Below are 20,667 nucleotides of genomic sequence, written 5' to 3' on the forward strand. Positions count from 1 at the left end.
GATTTAACTAGCAGTAACTAGTTTCATGTAATATAGAACTAAATCTACTGTAAAAAGAAAATGCTGCGAATAATGCTTGAATAGAAATGGCTAAAACACCCACAGAACTGACTGGCCATATTCATTGTAACTTTAAATTGGGAAATTTTACTGTTGCACTTTTTAGAAGTTGTTGGATTTTTAATTCTATTTATTTTTTCTTTCTTCATGAAGGTTGTGCTGAACAGTCATCCCAAATCGGGTAAAAAAAAAAAAAAAAAAAAAAAAGAAATCTTGTACTGTATCTGTGTATACAGTATAATACTTAGCAGATGTGGAGTCCTTTTTTATGCTGCAAATTTTTAATGCTTATGTTGGTCATCACAAATTGCGAGAGCTAAAGTTCTGTAGGATTTCTCCCGTGAAATTCTGAATTGTAAACTTAGGTTTTTGTATGTCTAAGGGAAAGCTGTGGGTTTTTGACAATTTTTAAGAGTCTTGAATATGTTGATTTTATACAGTAAAGCTTCAGGTTTTTAAAGCTATTTTCAACAGACTGCATCATCTTTGATAATTATGTGAACGAGAAACTACTCAGTTTGTCGTGAATTTCTGAAGCCGAACACAGATAAAAAGATTCATCGTTACAGTGCTCTCTAGAAGCTCAGCTTTGTTTTTATTTTTAAATCTGAACTGATACATCTTTGTATTTAAACTATGTATTGCTGCTCTAGAATGGTACCCTGTTGTCAAGAAGCATACATAAAGAACTGTACAATAGAATTGTAAATACCATTGTAAATCATTTTTGTGACTGAAGCTCTTTGAAAATAAAATTAAAATGAAAAGATATTTTAACTCTTTTCATTAGTTTCATGAAATTGTTTTTAATTACTCTTACACAATAAGATCTACTCCAGAGCTTGCTGAAGAACATCAGCTTACTCCCGCTGATGTCATTGTGTTGCTCAGTGCCTCTATTTTTGAAGATGGGGGTGGCGATGTATGTATGCCATGTGTTAGCGGTGCATGTGGGAGCACTGCTCTTCTGCCATACAGTACTAGCAGCCTTAACTTCACCCGCTGCCTTACGAAAGCCTTTTTAAAGCCAGACCTTTTACACATGAGAGACTTGTTCCTACCTTCTGCCATCCGGATAGTCTTTCTGTTCTTTGATGCCTGGGAAGTATTATCTTGCAAAGACACTTGAGTGAATGATCCTGGGTGTGAGCTGTTGCTGTTGTCACAGTCATCTTCACAAAAATGCACAGAAATAAAGATGTCTTTTCCATTTTGCAGCTTACCTTTGTTTAAGCACTCATTATTTTCAACATTATTTTCAACTTGAAGACAAGGTGTTTGAAATGCCTGGTTAACAAATCGCTTAATTACAAAACCTGAATCTTCCAATTTAAAGCTAAGATTTTGGTAACTTAAAACTTTTCTCTCTTCAGAGTCCTTCAGACTTTAGGTTTTGTTGGTCTGTGACTGCAGAAGACGAGGGAAAAACAGAAATCAAGTGGGTCAACCCTGGACTACCTGGCCAGAGCATTCAGTAAAAAACTTCATTCCTTCCTCAAATTCTTTTGATTCCAATCCTGCATGAAGGGGAAAGAGCAGCCTTGTGAAGGTACATATCAATTGCACTTTATAGTTTAAAATTAATGTGTCCACTCCTATGACACCTAATGTGTCTGCGTAGCACACTGCTACACATTTGGAATTTCTTACCAACCATAATTCATGCTGAAATACAGATTTCTGACTCTTAACCAGATCTGCGTTGTGCTAGTTGAGGTAGGTGCTCTACTCTCACTGCTGAAGAAGCTACAGGTGTGTTGTGCTGTTGCATTTGTTGAGATTTCAGATTTACTCCTGTTTTGTAGTGGTCTCAAATTCTAATTTAGGAGTTGCGTACAACCTATGGGAACTAGTTGCTCCTATATGCTGAGCATAGGCAAAATCTGCTCTGAAGCTTGTAATGTCCTTTGGCTGTTCATGGTAGTTACACAAATATGAGTGAAGTGCTGTTATCTAGAGGATGCGTTTTGCTGTTTTACTTCCCATTTAAAGTGCAGAATCATGGTGAAGCCCAACTGCCTGCTATGCTTCTGAGAAGTTCCTCTGAAAAGCAGATACGTTTCTAAGGTAGAAAGGTTCAAAATCATTCTTACAAGCTTTCACATTCATCTGAACATGAAAAAGGAAATTAGGCACCATGTTAAATTTCTAAATTATTATGCGTGGTGGCAATTACTTGGTGAGGCGAGATTCCAAGAATGTCTTAAAGATTGTTTGATGTGGAAAAGTACTTTGGAAGTGTGAAATCTTCGGGGTTTTTTTGTTTTCCTGACTTACTGCCTCATTTGAAGAGGTCTAGAAAGCCCAGTGAGAGCTAGCTTTGCAGCACCGTGCTGCCAGCAGTTGATATCACTGGGTGCCATGTCCTCTCCTTCCCTGGGAAGGGATGCTGATTTTACCAGTCTTCAGTTCCCTGAATCTAACAAACAATCAAACAAAAAAGGGCAACAGGAAGTATTATTATTGAGGTAGCAGCTGTTTTTGATCCATGGCTGTATGCTCTTGTCAGCGGTTCAGACACAGGAGCTCAGCTGTCCCACCTGACTTTATTTTTCTTTAAGTGATCAGCTTTGTTCATGTCTCTCAGGCTCATTCATGACCCTAGAAAAGGGTATGCTGGGATGGAAGCCTCCTCTCTCCCAGTGTTCCCAGTGCTAAAGACTGACACAGTTTCAGCAATTCCAGTTATATCTACAGCAGTCCCAGTTGCTGCTTCTCCTGCAGATCAGCCATTTCCTTGACTTTCAGGTTTCTGATGCATTTGAACTTGCTGATTTCACTAAGTGGGGGCAGTTCTAAAGTAATTCTAAACTGTGAAGGATTTCTGTTTGACTTGGTCTTTGAAATACTATCATTACAGCTACAATGTTTAAATGATTTGCTTTCCTGTTCCTCTTTTGTTTGGGAATATATGCAGCTTTCAGACTGCGGGGTATATTTCATGCAGATCCACCTTTACTGGTGCAGCTTCCTAGCTAGCGTCATAACAATTCGTTCCTCTCACTTTGTTTCATTATTTCTAATACTTCTGATAATTTAGTGTTGTGTTAGGTTGTAGAGATGAGACTCGTTCATTGTTAGAGGCTCACTGCTGTCCTTTAATGGATGAGCTCTTGGGTGTTTTTTCAGGCTACATCAAAAATAGTCTGCTGCTTCTTGTGTGTTCTTGAGCTTTTCCAAGAAGTGATCTCTTACAAATGCTGAGAAATGGTCTAGCAGAACTGTGTGGCGTTACTTAAAATATCACAGGAGCTGCAGGATGCCCTTTTTACCTCCATTATCTATTTTTGCAGGCTAGACTTTATTTTTAAATTTTAGATAACATACAAGGAAAATATTGTTGGTGTGGGACCTTCTGATCTTTTAAGATTTTCTGTGTATAAAGGCGTAGTGCTTTTCTGTTCAAATAAATACACGCCTTTTGATTACTTAAGCGGTTTCATTTTGATTTTCATACATTTTAATTATACTTGACTAGTACAAATATTAATGGAGAGTACTTGATTTACAATAGGGCTTTGTCTCTACTCTCCATGTAAGCTGAGCGCCTTAGAAATATTTGCAGTCAGCAGCAATAGATTTTTGAAGTTTGTTCTCAAGCCAAGAGAAATTTCATACGTATTTCCACATCTTATGGTATCTTCACACAGTTTTGTCTGCTAAGTTATTAACTATGTGTGATCAAATCCTGATGCTCTCTTATCTCTTGCAACAGCTAATGCTTCTGGTGCTTCAGCAAGGATGTTGATGTTTCATTTGTCAGTGATGATCAAGCTTTTCTTCCAGCTGGATGCATCTGTTTGTCCTGAGAAATGCGACTGCTCTTTCAAAAACACAATTCATTGCTCTGGCCCTCACATAAAAGACCTGGAATCATTAAATCTGCCTCGCAACGTGACAGAAATTCACATAACAAACACTAATGTAACACACTTGCAGGATGTTTTTTCTAGGATGGTAGCGCTGCAGCATCTCATCTTATCTTCAAACAACATCACTCTCATTTCACCAGTGGCTTTTAAAGGTTTGAGAGGGCTGAAAGCCCTCAGACTCGTAGATAACAAGCTGGTTGAACTTCCTGCGGAAGTGTTTGATGACACGGTACACCTTCGGCAATTGATCATTAAAAATAACAGGCTGAAATCCATCAAAGAGAATCTGTTTGACAGACTAGCCAGTTTGGAGGAGCTTTTCCTGAACAAAAACCAACTAACAGCACTTCCTAGTGGCGTGCTGAAGAACCTTGCCAAACTCAAAGTACTGAACTTGTCAAGAAACTTTTTGGCAGTACTGCCTAGAAATATATTTAGTGCATTAACCAGGCTTGAGAAGCTGATACTGTATTTTAACAGGCTCTCTTCAATAGAGTCTGGTTTGTTTGACAGCCTGAGGGAACTGCTGGAGCTCTTCCTGCATTCCAATAACATCCAGTCCATCGCCCCTGATGCATTTCATCGACTTCAGAAGCTTAGAAGACTAACACTCTCCAGAAACAACCTCGAGGTTTTGCCTCACGGGCTCTTTCTGCACTTGCATAACTTGTCTAAATTGACCTTGTACAGGAACCCACTGAAGTCTCTTCCAGAAGTATTGTTTGGAGAGATGAGGAATCTTGGTAGCCTGTGGCTGTATCACACACAGCTCTCAACGATACCAGATTTTGTGTTCAGTAACTTGACAAACTTAGAGCTTCTCGTGCTGAGTTTTAATCCAGAGCTCTGTGTTCTCCCTAGGAATGCATTCAGTGGTCTGAAAGAACTGCGGGGCCTTTCTCTGCATACAAATAATATTTCCAGTCTGCCAGAGGGTATCTTCCTGGGCCTCCAGAAACTGCAGAACGTTTCCCTTTTTGATTCCAGGCTTGAGTTTCTTCCGAGAAACCTCTTTCATAATCTCAAGCACCTTCAGAAAGTTTACCTCAATAGTACCAAGCTGCGGTCTCTTCCTGGAGATTTCTTTGTCACCTTACCTGGGCTGCAAGAAGTATTCCTTGATGGCAACCCTTGGAGATGTGACTGCCAAATTCTTGGCTTCCAACAGTGGCTCCAGAAGAGCAAGGAGATAGTGAAAGAAGTGCAATCTCTAGTGTGCGACAGCCCGCTCTCCCTAAGGAACATCTCTCTGGTGGCTCTAACAGATCAGCACCTGCAGTGCCTGCCAGCCACAGCCACCGCATACCAGGCACTCAGGTCAGCTTACTCCCAGACCGTGACTTCTCTTGTGACAGAGCACTTGAAATCATCCTGGAAGACAACCCTAACAGCAGTGTCCAACATGGATACCAGCACACCCACATCAATTCCTCTTGCAACTCCAGGTTTTACCTATTCACAGGCTCAAGGTGTTGAACAGTTAGGCTTTCACATCTCAGATGTTCCAGCCCGAACTTCTCCCAGCACCATAGTAGAAACCAACAGTGTCAGAGGAACAGATTTAACCACTCTTGCCTGGTGGGATGAGTTGCCAGCCCGCAAGAGTGCTGAGCCACTTATTAATAGCAGTGTTGTCTATTGTTGGCTATTCTTCTGCCTTCACAGTTTGGTTTTAGCACTCCAGACTGTCACCGTTGTGCTCAGTCTTTGTGTGGTGGGCAAAATCAGGCAATTCTTCCACTCCAGAAAGATTCCTGCTCAGCCTGTAGTTCTGATACATTTTCTAAAAAGATAGAGGGTACCAGCCATAGAGAGGGTTAGGAGCATTGCTCTGTTCAATTTGAGCATTCGGGCGGTTCACATTTGGTTCAGATATGGATTACAAATCTTTACAGCAAGAACCATAAATGCTGTGTCTGTAAAATATAATTAAAACGTGCTTTTATATACCTTACGGTGCTTGCCAAAACAGATTGTTATCACTGTATGTTGCCACTGCACTTGGTGTACAAACTCAGAGGGAGAGCTGACAGAAAAGTCTTGGTCATCTCTGTGTGGAGCTCAGGCCTTTGGTCAACGCGGTGCTGGCTTCCTGCTGCCCTGTCCCTGCCATGCACCCCTGCTTACTGCTCTGCTCATGCTGCTCCGATGGGAGAGGCGTTTCTGAGTGACTGGCTTGTGGGAACAAGTTTCCATTTGGAAGGAAAAAATGGGATCAGCGTAGGGAGGCTTCCGTGGGAGCACTGCTGTAACTTGTTTAAAGGTTGCCTGTAGGACTCCAAATGCTGTTTCGCCTCTTACTGCCTGTAGTGGTTTCTCTTTCCTGAGAAAACAAATGGTATTTTGGGGACTACGTGCTGGAAAATAGCTTTCAAAAAGGGCAGGGGAAGGGAATGGAGGCGAGGGGGGAGAATGGTATGTCCTTGTTTTTGCTTTCTATTCTCAGCCCCTTTCCAGCATGTAGGAGGAAGAAGGTGATGTGCGTTACCATTCACAGCTGATAGCGTTTTCCTCTTTCTTAGTCAGAGGAAGCTAAGAAAGATGTTGGTCTAGAAGTATAACCTTGGTGAATTCTGCTGTTGGTTGGTTTTGAAACTTTGTACCATCACTACAAATCTGAATTTTAAGTACATGTCTTCATCCTTAAATTCTGACCAGAGGCTTGAAAATCAGGGCTGTATTTGCTGCACGCTGCGGTGTCTGGAAGCTGGAGTACAAGGCAGGTGCACAGGACCAAAGCTCAGCTCGGCAGCAGCGTGGCTGGTCGCAGAGTTGGCACTGACGGTCCCTCCTGTCTCGGCTGGCATGCAGCACAGCGCAGGAGGCTGGCCTGGTCTGAGGCCCTGAGGTGTCAGCAGTGTTTGAAGCTGGCTGCTGCACATACGCCTGTCTGACTTCAGCAGGCAGTAGCTGTGGCTTTGTCTCTCTGCAGAGAGTCAGAAGCGAGCTGTGCTTTGTCAGTCACCTGGTGTGCAGGCGTGAGAAAAGCGTGCTCAGTCCCAGGGCTCCTTACACCTTCCTGGGATGCAGCCTTGTGCTCTGACTTCCAGCCCTTTCAAGCGTTTGATGTATAAAGGCAGCCACTAGACAACAGTGTGGGTTCTGGTCTTCCTACTGAATTCCTGATGAATATCTCGAAAGACATGAATATTCTAGGTTGTAAGTAGACTGGTAGCTGTCGGGTGGCGTGTGCTTCTTTGGTGGCTCTTAGATTTAACTATAGGTTTTTATCTTAATTACATTACTTAGCTTGATCTTAAAAGCTCTGCCCTTGTGCTCAGAACCTAGGACTGGATTAAAGAGCCCCTGGACGTGGCTCCCTGCATTCTCAGGTATGAAACCCTGTTATCTAGGAGTCCTTTTGTAGCCTTGCTGATTTTTGAACTAGAGGCCTTTCCTGGGGTGTTAAGTAGCAGTTGTCTTGCTTGTGAGGTCTAAAATTTAGCAGGCCGAGCAGTAGTTAAAGACGTCTCTAAAGGAGGAGAAATGTGACTTAGCGCAGCCGGTGTGAAGCAGACGGGTTAGATTCATGAACAGAAGCCCCAGAATATTTTACTGCAACGTATTTAAATGGGAAGCACAAAAACAACATGAAAGCTTTGGGTGGCGGTTCTGGCTCATTGCATGTTAGCACTTAAAAAGAGGCAATTAGTACAAATTTAGGTTCCTCTCGGACAGCTGTAATGACCACTTAGCGTTCTGCCAGCTCCAGGGCTGTCATATGGGTGCCACGCAAGCATCTGCTTTCAGCAGGCAGGAGATAAGTGTAATCTGGGCTAGCGAGGAAATTGTACAAGCTGTGCTGGTCACCGCTTTCCTTGGCGCGGTGCTGAAGGAACGGGCTCACGGCATATGGCACTTGGATGCACACTGGTTTGTAAGAAAAAGCGACAGTTTAATTGCTGTGTTGACATACAGCAGGCTCTCTGCATGTCCAATCTGTCCTGCGTGGGCAGGGTGCACAAGAGCAGCAGGTAAGGAGCAGCTCCCAGCTTTTTTGAGTCTTCACTTGGCTGCCCCAGCCCCCAAATGAGGCCAGCTCAGTCTCCTTTGGCTCACTTGCTGCAATCGCTCAGCTCTGGCACGTGGGGGCTTTGGCATGTTGCTGTGTACACTCAGGCACTAAGAGGAGGATGATTTGTCTTTGCATGCTGTCATCGGGCTTTCCCCACTCTTGAGCCAGACAGGGGAAGTGAAGTCAGCAGACAACAAAAGGCTGGAGCAATACGACCTTGGGGTGTTTCACCAAGCCTTCCTTTCCCCCCTGTGACAGGGATGTCATGTTTTGTCCTGCTTCTGATTCACTGCTTGTTGCCCAGCATAGCTCAGCCCGTCCTGGAAATCTCCTCTGGCCTGGAAAATCCAAGGAAATCCTTATTTATGTCCCGTATCTGTCTAGCCTGGCGAAGGGACTCTCCTCCAGGTCAGCGTGACTGCGGGTGCGGCAGGAGGGCAGGCAGCAGCGAGGGCTCCTTGAGGGAAAAAAGCACGCGGCAGGGCTTCCCTGAGCCTGCAGCTCCTGAGAGGGGGGACCAAAGGCTGGAAGAGGTTTTGGGGACCCAATCTTCTCGCAGGCTGAGCACAGGTGGGGCCAGGCATGCCTGCACACCGCAGTGAGCCCCACGCCCCTGGCTGCGGTACAAGCAGGGGATGCAGAGCCATGGTTTACAGCTGTGCATTAACCAGGCCTCTGCGTCCAGGAATTGCCTTGGGGTCTGAATCCTCACAGGCGTGCTTGGAGTATGTCAAGTGGGGCTGGTCCAAGGTTTTCTGTAACTCACTGTGAGGCTTTTTTTTCCAGTGGCTGCGGCTTCTGCTCTCTCCACGCCGCAGCAGCAGAGCGGTGCAACATGCCTGCAGCGCGATGTCACTGCAGGTGCTGGTCTCTGCTCATCGGGGCCGAGCCTGCTGCATCCCCTCCTAGCAGCCCCATGGCTGAGGAGCCCAGTCACTGTTGCCTTTCCTCTCCCTGTAACCTGCCTGGTTCCTGGCTGCTGTGTGCTGCCCCGCATCCCCTGGTGCTTCTGCCCTTCCCATTTTGCTTCTGCCTTGTGAGCTTAGCTTGCTCGAGGGCTCTTGTCGCTGCTCACAGGAGGTGAGTGAGCTCAAGTGCCCTACTCACTGCAGCTTGCTTGGGCAAGCACCCTGGTACAGGTTGTTCCCTTGGTGCATCCTCTCCCATGCCAGCACACAGCCGCATGATCGGGGGCTGTGCTCACATCCCGCTCCTCCCTGTCCCGGGGGCAAGGAGGAGCTGAGTGGTGGCAAACATGCTCAGAGGCATTGGCTGCAAAGACACCCAGCAGCGCTCCCGCGTTCAAGAATTCGCACAAAAGCCAGCTGAGAGGCAGGAGCGCTGGGATCCTCCGAATGACGTTAGAGAATTGGCTGTGTCCCTCCTCCAGGCCTTGGACCAGCGCATCTCGCCTGGGGGAGCTGATTCAGCAGCTGGGCGAGGGGAGCGCAGCATTGCCTAGGGATTACAGAATCGCCGGGGAGGAGATGGGACTGAGGCTGTAAGCGCCAGTGTTTACAAACTCTCTAAGTGAGCTGGAGGCCTGAAGCTCCACCACAGAGGCGTACGAGCCCTGGGGGCAAATTGTCTGGTTGAGTTCGCAGCCCCTTGCTGGGTGTTCCCAGGCCCCTGAGCCCTCACCCAGCTGGGTGCCAGCTCTGTGGGGTGGGAGTCTCACAGCTGCACCAGGGGACATCCTGCCACCAGGCTCGGCCCCCCAGGAGCAATTGTTACTGTCTTCCTTCTCTGTGCCATGCCAGATGTCAGCTGTGCCTTTGTTTCTCTCTGAGAAGCCCGGGGCAGGGAGCTGGGGCTTGCTGGGGCCTTCCCATGGCGGTGGGAGAACTGGGGGGGCTGTAGAAGTGCCTGGGGCTCTGGCCTGGCCTCCCCCAGCTCCCGGCGCCTGTGCCGCCATCGGACAAGCTCTTTCCGCTTCGGATTATCGCTCCTCCGTGTGGCTTTGGCTGCAGGCCCCGCATTCCTTCCAGCCTAGCGCTGCCCTGGGCCGGGGCCAAGCCCTGCGTGCCGCTATCGCGGGGAGGAACCGGCCCCAGTGCTGCTGCGGTCCTGCCGGCCGGGCGAGCCCTGCTGGGGCTCATGTTTGTAAACGCTCACCTTGAGGGGTTTGCTGGCTCTCAGGCTGCTGCCTGGGTGTAAACAGCAAGCCTGAGGCCCACCTCGCTGCCCACCCAGGGGGAAGGATGCTGCTGGGTACCCCCTCTGCAGCCCTGCCCCTGAGTACCCTGAAGGCAGGGTACGTGCCTGTCCCTCGAGGCGGCTGCAGTGGGATGTCCTGTACCGTGAGCAGCCCTGTGTGCCTCAGCCAGGCACCCAAAAATGTCCTGGGGCTGGATCCCTGGTCCTGTGGAGGAACTCTCTCGTTTGGGCTCTTAAAAGGGGTTTGTGTGTGTGCTGGGGAAGGGGCTACTGGAGCCTTCCTGCCTGGAAGGGCTCAGTGCAGTTTCTGAGGACCCAGTGCACTTCACCCCTCGGCCACGCTCCAGCCTACGTGAGCTGCAGCACGGCCGGGGCTGCCTGTCCTCCTGTGCTCTGGGCTGGAGCACGGTGGGGACCCTTCCCCTGGCCCACGGCCCAGCACTCAGCCCTCCTCCTCCTCCTCTGCTTCACAGAGCAGGCCCTGGCCCCGTGCCCTCAGCCAGCCGCTCTGCAAGCACTCAGGGAGGAGGTGGGGGCTCCTTTGAGCACCACGGGTGGTTTGCAGGAGTACAAAATACCTGGGGGGGTCCCAGCCTCGTGCTGTAGAGGGCAGGGGGGTCCAGAGATGCCCGATACAGGTTCGTGCTGGTCCCAGGGCTGCTCAGCAGGGAACCCCAGGAGCACATCCCTGCATCCCTCTGCTGCATGGGGGGACCCCAGGGCTGGGGGGGGGACATGGCAATGGGGCCGGCCCTGGGGTGGGGATGTGGCTGCCGGGCTGCACAGCAGTGCTGTGTGGGTGAGCACGCTCAGCTGTTTGGCAGATGAGTAATGCTCCTTTCTGGCCAAGCCCACAAGCTGCTAATTTTAGCGATTGCTTGATTTTTTCCAATCTGTCTCGAGTCCCTTGGTGATTCAGAGCCACCCGGTTTTGTTGCGCCCGCAGCCCCGGCCGTGTGAATGTGCTGGGAGCGAGCCAGCATGGATGCAGCCGGGACTGTCCCGCTGTCTGGCTGCAAGGCACAAACCTACCTAGCCATGGGTGATGCTGCTCTGCCGGGGCTCGGGGGTACCAGGAGAAAGGGGCTGCTTAGGGTGAGCTCCCCTTCCTTGCCTGCATCCACTCCTCTCCTTGTGCATAGCCTGGGGCTGCCTGGTGAGGCTGGATTCTCTCCATGCCATCATCCCTCTAGGGCTGCCCCAGGACTGGCCCTCCCAGCCCCTTTCCTGTCTATGCATCGACAGCTTTGGTCTGTTCCATGCCCCAGCTCTCACGGTGCGGTATCCATCACTGCATCCCCATCGCTGCTGGGGCCGTGCTGCTGGAAGGAGCTGAGTCCGACATTCCTCTGTCGGCCTGGGTTCGGAGCGGTGGTTTTCCAGCAGCGCTGGGTTTTGGTTTCTGTGTTGTTTTGCTGAAAAGCCGGGTGCCTCGAGGGTGAGTCAGAGCAGGCAGCAGCCCAGCAGCGCTGGCGTTAGCGGCGGGCAGACAGAGCCGGCCGATAAGGGTGCGATAGGGCCGGGTGAGCCCAGCTCCGTGCCAGGACTGCAGGGACGGGGCAGCTCCCAAGCCCGCTGCCTGACCTCCAGCTGCATCACTCGGAAGGAAACGGGGCGTTTAGTTTGGGAACCGCGGTGCTGGGAAAATCTGCTGTGTCAATAGCACGTACCTAAGTACTCATGGGTGGTGTTTTCAAAAAGCTCCATTCTCCATGCCCAAAGCCCCAAGTTTTGCCCCGGGAGCAGGCAGATGAGCACCAGGGGATGCTGTGAGGGTAGCGCCAGCCTGGGTGCTCGCTGCCTGGCAGGGGGGCGACCCGCGGCCACTGTGTCCCACAGCCGCCGGGCCCCTCACGCTTGGCTCCCTTGGAGCACCCGTTGGATCTGACATGACAGCGGTGGCTGCCTCCAGCTGCTGTCCCACTCCCCACCCTGTTCCCACGATCCCTGCCTGAGTGCAGCAGGAAACTCCCCTCTGCAGCCCTGCAGTTTGTGTTGTTTGCCTTGATCTTGTCCCCACTGTGAGCAGGGTCCCTGTCTCTGTCCCCTGCATGCTGGCAGCACAGCACCCTGCTGCGTGGGACAGGAGCAGCCTTAACTCCTGGCCTTTGGGGCCAGCACTGTCTGGTTCCCATCTCGGGCAGCTCGTTAGGGCCGGCTGGGCCCTGAGCAGGGCCTGCTGGAAATGTGGGTGGGCTGAGACAGGATTAGAGGCTGTAGGGAAGGCCAGCTGCCCCGTGGTTAGCACGGGGCTGCTGCTGGCTTGGAAAAAGGGGCCACGCACATCGGTTTTCCCTCGCTGTCGGCTCCCAAACCTCCGCTCCTGGCTGCTGCTGGACCGGGCCTAGGGGTCTGACAGGGACAGGTGGGCATGGGGCAGCTGGGGATGGTGGTGGGGACCAAAGCCACGCTGGGGGGGCATGGGGAAGGCTGGCAGTGGGCACCCCGAAGGAAGGCAGGGAGTTTGGGCCCTGCTCCCCAGCCCCTGGGTGCTGGGCTCCATCCCCCTGCGCTGGGGCTGCTGAGGAAGGAGAGGAGCATGGGGCAGTGCCCGCAGGCACCCTGTGGGTTTGCTTCTCCTGTTGGGCACTGGATGAGAGCTGCAACCCTGGGTGGATGTGACCTCATGGATGGATGATGCTGGGGCACCTCGGGAGCTGCAGGGAGCCCAGCAGCACATCCCAACCCTTTCTGCTGTGTGCTGCTGCGGGGTGGCCCCAGCATGGCCGTGGGTCCTGAAGCTCACGGGGGCCATAGCAAATGAAGAAAGCACTGTGCAGGCACCGAGGTGATGCCGTGGAGGAGCCCTGGTGACTGTGTGACAGCGAGGAGCAGGATGGTGCCCAGGGGACCTGCCTCTGTGGGTCACAGCCCCTGGTTGTGTCCTGGGGGCTCCTCAGGGCCGAGCTGCACCCCGGGCACCAGCTGCCGTGTGCAGCATGTTCCTGGGGCCGGCTGCTGCTCTTCAGGCGTGAGTGAGTGAGATCATGAGTGAGAAACCAGCATCTCAGTCTTCGAGACAATTGCTCTGTTTGCTGAGGAAACGCGAGTTGGAAACGGCTCTGCTGCAGTGATTTCCGTAACCCCGCCGCTGCCCCTGTGCTGATTCATTGATTTGGACGGGTTATATACTGGGAGGGGAAGCGTGAACCACACTCGGCTCTCCTGCCAGCACGGAGCTGTGCTCGCTCGGCGCTCGCGGCTGCAGGACACTCGGGTAAGTCTCCTCTCTGCTGCTGGCCCCGCCAGCATCACCCTGGGCCCGCAGACCCCCGGGGCAGCTCTGAGGGGTGGGAGCGTGGCAGAGCAATGTGCATGCTGAGCACCGTTGGATTAGATGGAGACATTTGTCTTGTGAGGGGTTCTCCAACAAACTGAGTCTGCTTAGGCATTGTGGGAGCTGATATAGTTACAGAGGCAAAGTATGTTAAATAATAACCTGTAAAGAACATGGAGCGGGGGCAGGATCAAAATTTAGGGGCCCTGCGGTTAGAGCCACCTGGATGCTGAGGGGCTAGATATTCATCTCCTCGGTCTGGAAGTTTTTGTCCCTAAAAAGAGAAAGGGAGATAAATTGTTTACAGCTGTCTTTCCTGAACCGTGCTCCAGCTTGGATGCTCTGTACGCTCGCTTAACAGGGAGTGACATGAGCAGGGCTTTTGATGTGCAAAGCGCTTGGTGGAGTTTATAAAAGGGCTTGCCATAAACAAAACTGTTCTGGGATGCATATTGTTTCCATATGTGAGACACAAGCTGTGCTGGCTTTCCGAGGGCTCCTCCCTCCCCTGCAGCATCAGGCGCTTCCCCGGCGCTTTGCGCTCCCAGACCTGCCTGGCCAAGCCCTGCTCCATGCCTGGGGGAGCAATGGGTTTCCTCCTGCCTTGTGCCACCAGGAGCTGCCAGCCGGGCACCAGGCTGCTGCCCTACTCCACGCAAAGCCCCCAGGTTGGGGAAGGTGCCCCTGGGGCATTGCGAGATGATGTCTGTGCTCAGGGACCTGCCCACGGCAGGGGTTTGGAGTTGGATGATCCTTAAGGTCCCTTCCAACCCATCCCAGCTGAGGCTGGTACCCACTGGCTGGGGGCTCCCCGCTGCTCGGGGCTGTGCTGCTGGGACCAGCTCACCGTGCTCGCTGCAAAACAGGAAACCACACTCCTGCTGCTGGGAGAGCGGGCGCGGGGGACGCCAAGGATGCCACTAATAGCTGTGGTGTGGCAGCGCGGCGCCGCAGCCCTGGCTCTGCCCTGCCTGTCCCCAGCCGTGCTGGGAGGCGTGTGGCCAGCCCCGCTTCGCAGGGGGAGGCAGCACCCGTCCCTGACAGGGCTGGGAAAGCGCTGTGCTGAGCCTCCTCCTCTGTTTTTGCCGCAGGCCCCATGGAGCAGGGAGGCTGGCGGCTGCTGCTGCTGCTGGTGGGCTTCCAGCTCGCCCGCGGGCAGTGCCCGGAGCAGTGCCAGTGCATCCGCACCGCCCAGGTGGAGTGCTCCGGTGCCGGCATCACCACTGTCCCCAGCCCCATCCCTGCCAACGCCATGACCCTGCAGATCATCAACACGCGCATCACCGAGCTGGGCGAGGCGTCCTTCGGCAACGCCTCCCTGCTGATCGGGCTGCGCATCGAGAAGAACGACCTGTCGCGCGTCAGCCCCGGGGCCTTCCGGCACCTGCCCGACCTGCGCTACCTCAGCCTGGCCAGCAACAAGCTGCAGGAGCTCCCGGTGCAGGTCTTCCAGCCCCTGGGTAAGCTGGAATCGCTGCTGCTCTCCAGCAACCAGCTGCTGCGCGTGGAGCCCTCGCACTTCGCCCACCTGAGCAACCTGAAGGAGCTGCAGCTGCACGGGAACAACCTGCACGAGCTGACGGAGGGGGTGTTTGACCAGCTCGCCAGCCTCACCAAGCTCAACCTGGCCCGGAACAACATCGACCGCCTGCCCCCCCAAGCCTTCGAGCGGCTGCCGCGGCTGCAGGTGCTGCGGCTCTACGAGAACCGGCTCCGGCAGATCCCGGCGGGCGCCTTCGATGGGCTGCCCGAGCTGCAGGAGCTGGGGCTGCACCAGAACCAGCTGGAGACGCTGTCCCCGGAGCTCTTCGTGCACAACGGGAACCTTCAGAAGCTCTACCTCTCCAACAACCTCCTCACCGCCCTGCCTGGCGGCATCTTCCTGCCCCTGCGCGCCCTCTCCAAAATCACCCTGCATGTCAACCGCCTGCGCGACATCTCCCCGGCGGCCTTCGGCCCCATGCCCAACCTGAGGGAGCTGTGGCTCTACGAGAATGAGCTCGCCACCCTCCCCGCCGCCGTCTTCAGCAACCTCACCCAGCTGCAGCTCCTGGTCCTGAGCAAGAACCAGCTCCGCACGCTGGCCCCGGGGGCTTTCCGGGGCCTGGGTGAGCTCCTGGAGCTGTCGCTGCACTCCAACGCCCTGCGCCGCCTGGACGCCGAGGCGCTGGGGGGGCTGCCCAAGCTGCAGAACATCTCCCTGCAGAACAACCGGCTGCAGACGCTGCCCCGGGGCCTCTTCGCTGCCACCCCGGGGCTGCGGCACCTCCAGCTGCACGCCAACGCCCTGGAGAACCTCCCCGCCGGCATCTTCTCCCCGCTGGCGGCCCTGCGGGAGGTGAAGCTGCACAACAACTCGTGGCGCTGCGACCAGGGCATCCTGCCCCTGCGCGCCTGGCTGGAGGCCAACCCCCAGAAGGTGGGTGAGACCCCCCCGCTCTGCGCCCAGCCGCCCCCCCTGCGGGGAGCACCCATCGCCGAGCTGCGGCAGGACCAGCTCCCGGCCACCCCGCCCGGCCCCACCGCCAGCACCCCGCTCCCTGCCCTCCCCTCCAAGGGGACATCGCCGGGGGGCACCGAGGCGAGTTCCTCCACGGAGCCACTGCTGGTCACCCCCAGGCCCCAGGAGGAGGAGGAGGAAGAGGAGGAGGAAGGAGGGGGGCGCTGGGGGCTGACCCGCCTGCAGAGCGGGGTGGTGGTGGCCGTCATCGTGCTGGTGTGCGTGGCCCTGCTCTGCGCTCTGGTGGCGCTGGTGGCTTACAGCTGTAGGAAGAAGAGCCACGTGGTGCTGATGAGGATGAAGGCGCCCAACGAAGCCTGAGCCCCCAGCAGACCCTGGGGGGAGCGGTGCTGGGGGGGTGTCCCCTCCCCGCGGGGACAAGGGACCTGAGAGCTGGATGGGCCAGCATCACCCCGCGTGCCTGTCTCCCTCTGCTGCTCTGCTTTGCCGTGTCCCTGCCCTGCAGCAGAGTGTCACCTGCCGGTGTCCCCGTGGCTGCGCTGTTCCCAGCCCCTCCTGCCTCCTGCGCAGCCCCTGTGCTCGCTCCCTTCCTGAGGGCCAGGAGCCAGGGCGCTGGGGACCACGCCACAAACAGGGGCTGCCCGGAACAGAGCAGGGAGCAGCAGCCTGGCCATGGAGCACTGGGACCTCTCCTCCTTCACCTCACATCATCCCCTGGAGCGACGCCTGCCGCTTGCCCCACACTGCCTGTTGTCCCCTTGTCCCCTCACGCCTGCAGCCTCTGCCCGTGCTGGGGCACACAGGCACGAAGCCAGCACCCAGGGCTGGGAGCCGGGCGCACGCCTTCACCCTGAGGAAGGCTGCGTGCGTTTGTAGCTCAAAGGGCCCAGGCAGCCTCTGCTTGGCCCCCAGCCCAGGCAGGCTCTGTGCCTCCACGGCGGCACAGCCGGGTGACTTGGCCGCGTCCACGCCGCCCGCCCTGCCTGCAGGCAGCACGGCCAGAGCAGTGCCCTGCCCTGCCCTGCCCTGCCCTGCCTCGGGTGGCCTCTCGGCCCCGCATGCTTGTGCTTCCCCTGCCTGCAGCGCTGCGGGGCTCCCTGCGTGTCCCGAGCACTGCAGCCCCTAGCCCTCCTGCGTCCCTGCCCGGCAAAGCTGCAGCCTCTCCTCTCCCTGCTCCCACCCCGCGGTGCCCCTGCTTCGTGCCTGAGTGGTGCCAGAGCACAGGGTACGGGGCAGCACGTGTGGCACTGGGCTGCACGGGAATGGTGCTACAGGACAAGGGTCACAGCGGGTGTGAACCGCGTTGTGTGGGCTGCCCACGGAGCTCTGTGAGGCAGTGGTGGCACAGGCAGACCCGTGCTTGTGCGTGTGATGGGATGCTTCTTCGGGCTGGGACCTGCACGATGGCTAGAAACGTGGGACTGTGCCTTGGGGCTGTTTGGTACTGCTCTGTGATCTCCCATTAAAGCACGGTTGTCCATCTCCAGTGCCAAGAGTTCTTTGTTTGCTCCTCTGCGGCGAGTGGCGTCCTTGGAATAACCCAGCAGGGACAGGAGCTTTGCTTTGCTGCCTCTCCAAAGTGATTTCTTCATGGTGAGGCTGCTGGGGGTGGGAGAGGGCCAGAGGTTGTGGCTGCAAAGCCCAGGCTGGCCTGGGGCAAGGGAGGGCTTGGCTGTCCGAGGGCAGCAGGATGGCTATTGGAGAGCAAGCTGAGACCTCAAGGAGTTCCCTGATGGAGCCAGAGCTGCTGACTGCCTCCTGTGCAGCCCTGTCCTCACAGCAGGGCTCTGAGGGTTTGTGCTGAGCTTCTCCACACATCACCAGCTGAGTGCACGTAAGTGTCCCTCCTCCTTCCCCAGGCGTCCTTCCACGTCCTGGGTCTGATCCCAGCCCATTCCAACCCTTGCCTTTGCAGGGCATCCCTCACGGGGTCGTGCACTGCTCCTCCAGGCAGGTTGCCTCTCCTGGGGAGCTCAGCTGGAGTTCAGCTGGTCCACGGGTCCCTCTGGCCACCCCACCACTGCCTGGATGCACCGGGTGGAGGTCAGAGGAGGCTCCTGGGGGCTGCAGCGAGCTGACACTGAGCTTGGTGTGGGACCAGTGCCACCGATGGCAGCAGGGCCTTGGCACGGCCACAGGGCACATCCAGGGCCACGGCCCCACTTCCTTGCCAGGACACACTCGTGGCCACCAGCCCGTGCCCTGCGTGCGTTCACCTCCGGTCCCCTGGGCCGGGCTGTTTTTTGAAGCGCTCCAAGGACACGGGTTGTTGTTGCCGATAAGCAGAAAGGGGCAGCTCCGCCCCAGCAGGAACGCTCTGTCAGCTGCCTCCACATCCGCCCCACAAAACATCTTCCCTTCTTGGCGGGGCTCGCTCCTCACTGCGGGCTCGGCAGTCCCCACGGTGGTGGTCCCCGTGGTGGTGGTCTCCACGATGCTGCTCACGGTAAGCAGCAGGGCTCAGGGGGTTTGGGACGGGTTTGTTGGGGGCCTGGGGTGGGTGGGAAGTGCTGGAAACAAGTCAGGTGGCGGGAGGGAGAGGCCAGGCCTGACGGTGCTCCAGGGCACGGCTCTAAGTCCAACACACCCCCTGGCACGGGATGTCCCCGGGTGGGTGTCACAGTGGGATGGGCACTGTCCCCCGTCACCGGGCAGCAGCAGCACGTGTCCCAGGCACGGGGGAGCTGGTGGTGGTCCTGGTGTTTCTGCTCAGCCCCTGCTTGTCCACGTACCCTCCCTCCTTTAGCAGAAGCTCTGGCTCTGAAACGTTCCTGCCAGAAGGACGTTCTCAATGGGCAATTATAAAATAACAACTGGTTGTATAAAAATACAACCAGTAAAATGTAAAACCACAACCAGCAGAGCCCCCTTGGTGCGTGGCTGAGCGCAGGTGAGCCTGGTGGCCCTGCAGCATCCGCAGCAGCTGATGCTGGTTTCCTCCTCCAGTGCAGGGTGATGGTCTACGTGGTGCTGGGGCTGGGGTCCCTGCTGGTGGGGGGGCTGCCCCCTCCCTGCCCCCCGCCCTGCCAGTGCTACGACACCTCCAAGGTCTTCTGCTCGGAGGAGAAGATGAGGGAGATCCCGGCGGGCCTGCCGGGGAACGCCACCCAGCTCTTCTTCGTGGAGACGGCCCTGAGCAGCATCGGGAGCGGGGCGCTGGGCCCCAGCACCACGCTCACCAAGCTGGTCTTCCTCAACAACCACATCGAGGAGCTGGAGGCGGGCGCCTTCTGGGGGCTGCCCAGCCTGGCCGAGCTGGAGATCTCGGGCAACCCGCTGCCGGCCGTCAGCCCGGGGCTGCTGGCGGGGCTGCCCAGCCTCACCACGCTCTCCCTGAGCTCCAACGCCATCCACTCCCTGCAGCCGGGGCTTTTCTCCTCCGTCTGCCGCCTGCAGGACCTGCGCCTGCGGGGGAACAAGATCGATGAGCTGCCCCCTGCCATCTTCCACCCGCTCCGCCGCCTGCAGGCCCTGGACCTCTCGCAGAACGTGCTGACCGAGCTGCCCGACGGGCTGCTGGCCCCGCTGGCTGCCCTCCGCATCCTGAAGCTGAGCGACAACATGCTGGCACGGCTCTCGCCCGGTGCTTTCGGGACACTTTCCCGGCTGGGTGAGCTCCACCTCGACGGCAACCAGCTGGCCGAGCTGCCCGCTGGGGCCTTCGTGGGACTGGGCGCGCTGCGGCGGCTGCAGCTGCAGCACAACGCCCTGGGCAGCCTGCGCCCTGACACCTTTGCCGGCCTCTCCAACCTCACCTTCCTCAGCCTGGAGGGCAACCAGCTGGCCTCCCTGCCTGCCACCCTCTTCCAGGGCACCCCGGGCCTCCTGCACCTCTCGCTGGCCCGCAACCAGCTGCAGGCGCTGCCCCCGGGCGTCTTCGCCAACCTCTCTGTGGCACAGAGCCTGGTGCTCTCGCACAACGCCCTGGCTCGCCTCCCCGCCGAGGCTTTCCAGGGGTTGGTGGGGCTGACAACGCTGCAGCTCGGCCACAACAACCTCTCCAGCCTGCCACCGGGGCTGCTGGACGGGCTGCCCAGCCTGGCCACGCTGGGGCTGGAGCACAACCGCCTGCCCCGCCTGCCCGCAGGCTTCTTCGATGCCAACGAGGAGCTGGTGCGCGTGGGGCTGGAGGACAACCCCTGGGCGTGCGACTGCCGCCTCGCCTACCTCCTGGGCTGGCTCCAGGTCTTTGCTGACCCCCTCCTCCACATGCAAGGATTCTGTGCCAGCCCGGCCACCCTCAAGGGCCAGCCCCTGCTGGAGGTGACCCACAGGCAGCTGGCGTGTGCCAAAGATGAGGGCCAGGATGCGGTGCCCGGGGAGGATGCACCAGGGCAGTGCACCTACAGCAACCCTGAGGGCACCCTGCATGTGTCCTGCAATGCCACGAGCTGCCAGCGGCTCAGCCTTCGCCTCCCTCCTCCTCCTCCCAGCCAGGCAGAGGGGCCAGGGACCGAGTACCGGGGTGCCTGGGTGCTGCGCTCCCCCTGCGGCACGCTGCAGGTCAGCGTCCTCATCACGGCGCAGGGCCCGGAGGTGACCACCCCACCTGGGCTCCCTGCTACACCCTAGGACTCGGGCATGTGCTGCTGCTCCTCGTGGTCATCCTGCTGGTGCAGCGGCCACACCGAAATCAGCCTGAGAAGCGATGCCCCATGTCCTGCATTGATGTCCCTGCCATGGTCACCGTCACCATGCTCTGTGCAGGAGCTGGACTCGTGGTGCCCCTTCACCCAGCCGTGCGTTCCTGTGTGTTTCAAATATTATTAAAGTGTACATATCCTTTCTGTGCAGCCTGTTCCCGAGGTGCAGAGGGGGAAGGCGC

General features: G+C 56.0%; 3 protein-coding genes across 3 annotated transcripts; all 3 read left to right on the top strand.

Annotated features, from left to right (window-relative positions):
• The first annotated feature begins 1,439 nt into the window (after positions 1–1,439).
• Positions 1,440–5,780, top strand: LOC116492641 (platelet glycoprotein V-like). Its single transcript, XM_032193488.1, has 2 exons — positions 1,440–1,609; positions 3,776–5,780. The coding sequence occupies exons 1-2, from the start codon at positions 1,582–1,584 to the stop codon at positions 5,725–5,727; spliced, it is 1,980 nt and encodes a 659-aa protein (XP_032049379.1). The 5' UTR covers positions 1,440–1,581; the 3' UTR covers positions 5,728–5,780.
• Positions 5,781–14,477: 8,697 nt separating this feature from the next.
• LOC116492498 (leucine-rich repeat-containing protein 15-like) lies at positions 14,478–16,297 on the top strand. Its single transcript, XM_032193267.1, has one exon. The coding sequence runs from the start codon at positions 14,478–14,480 to the stop codon at positions 16,200–16,202; it is 1,725 nt and encodes a 574-aa protein (XP_032049158.1). The 3' UTR covers positions 16,203–16,297.
• Positions 16,298–17,245: 948 nt separating this feature from the next.
• On the top strand, positions 17,246–20,414 carry CPN2 (carboxypeptidase N subunit 2). Its single transcript, XM_032193269.1, has 4 exons — positions 17,246–17,283; positions 18,126–18,264; positions 18,556–18,564; positions 18,789–20,414. The coding sequence occupies exons 1-4, from the start codon at positions 17,246–17,248 to the stop codon at positions 20,412–20,414; spliced, it is 1,812 nt and encodes a 603-aa protein (XP_032049160.1).
• The last annotated feature ends 253 nt before the right edge of the window (positions 20,415–20,667 follow it).

The sequence above is a fragment of the Aythya fuligula genome, chromosome 9 (assembly GCF_009819795.1).
Source record: "Aythya fuligula isolate bAytFul2 chromosome 9, bAytFul2.pri, whole genome shotgun sequence".
In the NCBI taxonomy this organism is placed as follows: Eukaryota; Metazoa; Chordata; class Aves; order Anseriformes; family Anatidae; genus Aythya; species Aythya fuligula.